At 49.7% G+C, this 4,058-nt stretch overlaps 1 protein-coding gene across 1 annotated transcript in view; it reads left to right on the top strand.

The window, feature by feature from the left end:
- Positions 1-3,682: 3,682 nt before the first annotated feature.
- The window catches only part of LOC104993048 (olfactory receptor 2S2-like), a 1,235-nt gene continuing 859 nt past the window's right edge, over positions 3,683-4,058 (top strand). Inside the window, exon 1 of the mRNA XM_010846130.1 lies at positions 3,683-4,053. Within this exon, the coding sequence (XP_010844432.1) occupies positions 3,731-4,053 (323 nt within the window). The 5' untranslated portion in view covers positions 3,683-3,730. The remainder of the gene's footprint in view (positions 4,054-4,058) is intronic.

Consider the following 4,058-nt stretch of genomic DNA (forward strand, 5'->3'; position numbering starts at 1 on the left):
AAAGGTTGTTGTTTTAGTCCTCCCAGCAATCACATCCTGCGTGTGCATGTGGGGAAAAGGAAAGGAGGGTGATCTGAAGGTAAGAAATCTAGGATCAGGATTTTAGCAGAAGGAAAGCACGGGATCTTAAATGGCGGCTCCTGTGTTGGGCAGTGGATAGGTTGGGGGTAAATAGGACACAGCCCTTTGATTTCCGTGGCTCGCGGTCTATTGTGTGAGAGGGAACGAGACACACAACAAACCAACTGTGCTAATGGCTGTGTGAGCGTCACGGTGTCAGGATGGCCAGTGCTCTGGAGACCTCTGAGAGGGCAGCGCCAGGAAGGAGGTAGGTGTGAGCTGAGCGGAGGATGAGTATAGAGAGAAAGGTGCTCCAGCTTGAGGAAAGCAGGAGAAAAGGGAGGGGACAAGAGCCTGTGGGGTTTGTTCACCAGCAGGGAGTGGTCTGCTGAGGCTGGAGCAGGCCAGCACAAAGGGATGTGTAGGAGCTGAGTGCAGGCACAGGCCAGAGGCCGAGGACAAAGCCCTCTGATGTCCATGCCATTCCCACTGGTCTCTCTGATGGAGACAAGAGCGGGGAAGAGAAAAGCAGAGTCAGGCGGTATCCTGCCTTTTATCTGCCTGAAAACTCTCCCCACACCTGTATCCAGGGTCAAATTGGAAGTTGCCAGTTCTTTCTGTCAGAGAAGGCAATGGCAACTCACTCCAGTACTCTTGCCTGGAAAAATCCCATGGACCAGGGAGCCTGGTGAGCTGCAGTCCATGGGTTGCGGAGTCAGACACAACTGACAGACTTCCCTTTCACTTTTCACTTTCATGTATTGGAGAAGGAAATGGCAACCCACTCCAGTGTTCTTGCCTGGAGAATCTCAAGGATGGCGGAGCCTGGTGAGCTGCCGTCTCTGGGGTCCCACAGAGGCAGACACGACTGAAGCGACTTAGCAGCAGCAGCAGTTCTTTCTGTAGCAACACACTCAATAAACACCAAGTTCTTATAATGAAATCTTAAATTAAGCTGCAGGCTTAATCCAGCCACATGAAGTCATGACCTAGGAGAGATGCTTCCTTTTAACTTCTGCTTTCCTGACCTCAAGTTTTATTTTGTCTTTATATGCCAGATTCAAAGAAAATCTAGAAGTTTCTAAAGCCCAGAGAGAGGGATATGACCAAGGTGACCAACAGACAAGGGGATGCCTGTAAACACTGAGGACTGTACACTTCCGAGGGAAGAAGGCACATCTGCCTCTTCTGTGTTCCCAACACCCAGCACATAGTAGGTGCTCAATAATAATTTCCCAAATGACTGAATTAATAAGCCATCACACTCGGGCAGTTATTTACCTTTCTGCCAAACTTCAGCAAGAGAATCCCTACCTTAAAATGTTTACACGGATTAGATTTATGGTTAATGACTGACCAAGATTAATCAACTACCCTGGTATGTTTCATAAACTCGCTTAACAAAGATCTCGATGTAGGTTGGAGAGGAAAAAACAGCACAGGCTCTGGGCAGAAGGGCGTCATGACAGATGTTGGAGGTCTTGTCTGGGAGGCAGGGAGACAGACCCAGCATGTGCCCATGGTTGAAGGTGTCGTCTCTGATCTGCAGCATTGCTAGGAGACTCATCAGACCTTTCCTCTGTGAGTCCCATCTGGACTACACAGAATCCCCATTTTTCAAAAGGAAACTGAGTCTCAAACCAAGTGACTTGGTCAACATCACACATCTGGTTAGTGCTGATCCTGTTACGCAATGCTGGGTTTTTGAATCATGTGTGGACTATCTGTTGAGGGACTGCCCTTGGCAGTACTCACTGTATGAGATGCTGGAAAGAATGTGACTGAGTCTGCTCTCAAGTGTGGCAGAGGAGACAGGTGTGCAGCACAGAAACAAAGACGACAGCCAAGGGCTGTGGGAAAAGAAGGGAGAGGTAACTCGGCAGGGCTCAAGAGGGAGAGGAGAAGAGATGAACCGTGCTCTTAAGAGGAGAAGCAGCACCTCCACTGGGTAAGAGACGGAGGACCTGCCTACAGAAGGGAACTTTTTGGGCAAAGATGTAGCTCTGGGAAAAGACGTGGTTTATTCAGAAAATGTGGAGCCCTTTGGCCCCTATGATGATAGATGCAATTGAGCAAGAGGAATGAAGGAGAGCTGGGTTAGGAAATGGCAACATGCTCCAGTATTCTTGCCTGGAAAATCCCATGGACAGAGGAGCTTGGTGGGCGACAGTCCATGGGGTCATGAGGAGTTGGACACGACTGAATGACTGAGCATACTCATGCAGGAAAAGATCCATCACTAAGAACAGTAGAACTCTAGTGCTTACAGGAACCTGGCCTCACAGCCAGTGTAGCTCTGAAGGGACTGAGGGACGGGTGATTTGATCTTCTGACAAGTTAAGGTTTCCCATCAGCTCCTATTTGTCCCTCAGACCAGGGATCACAGGGGCCACAAGACAGCTTTCCATCCAGCACTTGACACTTGGCTCCCTCCTGTCACTGGCATTTCCCAAGGGGCTGAGACCAGCTCAGAAGAGACATGGAGGCTCCTGGGCAAAGACTGTGGTCTCTTCCCACCCTCCCTTTATAGACAGGGTCAGTGACCCAGGACACCTCTGCCAGACTAGAACCTGCCCTTCCCTTCTGTGTAATATTATAGTCAATATCATTTATCCTAAAAAGCTATATGGAAGCCAAGAGGAGACTCACTCGGCTTTTAGGACCAGGGTTAAATGTTGTGACCTGTGGCTCTATTGGGATATGTATATTCTAGTATATTCTTTCAAAAATCAATGCATGGTGTCTGATCTTAAGGAGGGATACCAGAATAAGGCTTGTACATCCTATGCAGTAGAAATGTTCAACCTTTATGCCCAAAGGAATGAGGTGACCATCACTCATCACCCACCTGCCTTCCCAAGCTCATCCCACTTAATTTGAGAAAGAGGAACAGCACTTGTTACAATTGTGGCATCTTTTTGTCCACGAATTTTTCTTACTGCTATAGCCCACGGAGAAGGCAATGGCACCCCACTACAATACTTTGCCTGGAAAATCCCAGGGATGGAGGAGTTTGGTAGGCTGCAGTCCATGGGGTCGCTAAGAGTCGGACACGACTGAGTGACTTCCCTTTCACTTCCATGCATTGGAGAAGGAAATGGCAACCCACTCCAGTGTTCTTGCCTGGAGAATCACAGGGACGGGGGAGCCTGGTGGCTGCGGTCTGTGGGATCACACAGAGTCGGACACGACTGAAGGCACTTAGCAGCAGCAGCTATAGCCCAACATCTAAACAACACCCAACGCGAGGTAGGCACTCAACAAATCTTCAGTGAGTGAATGAATCTGAAATCCTATGGGCATCATTCAGTCACATGAAGTCATAACCTAGTAAACGTGCTTCCTCTTAACACCTAAGAACACTGTAGATTCAAAAGGAGTATGGCGAACGTGAATCCCATTTTATTGTCTCCACAGAGCCCTCCTGGGGAAAAGAGAGAAGAGACTAGGTGATTAGAATGGACCCCATCTCCTTTAAGTTACACCAGAACCACAGAACTGAGGGGGCTGGCTTGCAGACCTGACGTCCATTCTCTCATTGTAATGATGGGAAACTGAGTTCCAGAGGCAGGGCTGACCCGTCCCAGGTCACACATCCAGGTTGCTTGGCTCCCAGGCCCACTGGTGCTTAATCCAACACCTTCATGGTGCAGAGGGGAAAAGAGGGAGAATGAGATGGATGGAGAGTGAGACGAATGGGGCAAACCAGACGGTCGTGACAGAGTTTGTCCTGCTGGGGCTACACGACCACCACAACCTAGAGATGGTCCTGTTTGTGCTCTGCCTGGGCATCTACTCTGTGAACGTGCTGGGGAATGCCCTCCTCATTGGGCTGAACATGCTGGACCCCCGCCTGCACACCCCCATGTACTTCTTCCTCAGCAACCTCGCCCTCATGGACATCTGTGGCACATCCTCCTTCGTGCCTCTCATGCTGGCCAACTTCCTGGAAACCCAAAGCACCATCTCCTTCCCTGGCTGTGCCCTGCAGATGTACC

Source organism: Bison bison, unplaced genomic scaffold (genome assembly GCF_000754665.1).
Source record: "Bison bison bison isolate TAMUID 2011002044 unplaced genomic scaffold, Bison_UMD1.0 scf7180017864230, whole genome shotgun sequence".
NCBI lineage: Eukaryota > Metazoa > Chordata > Mammalia > Artiodactyla > Bovidae > Bison > Bison bison.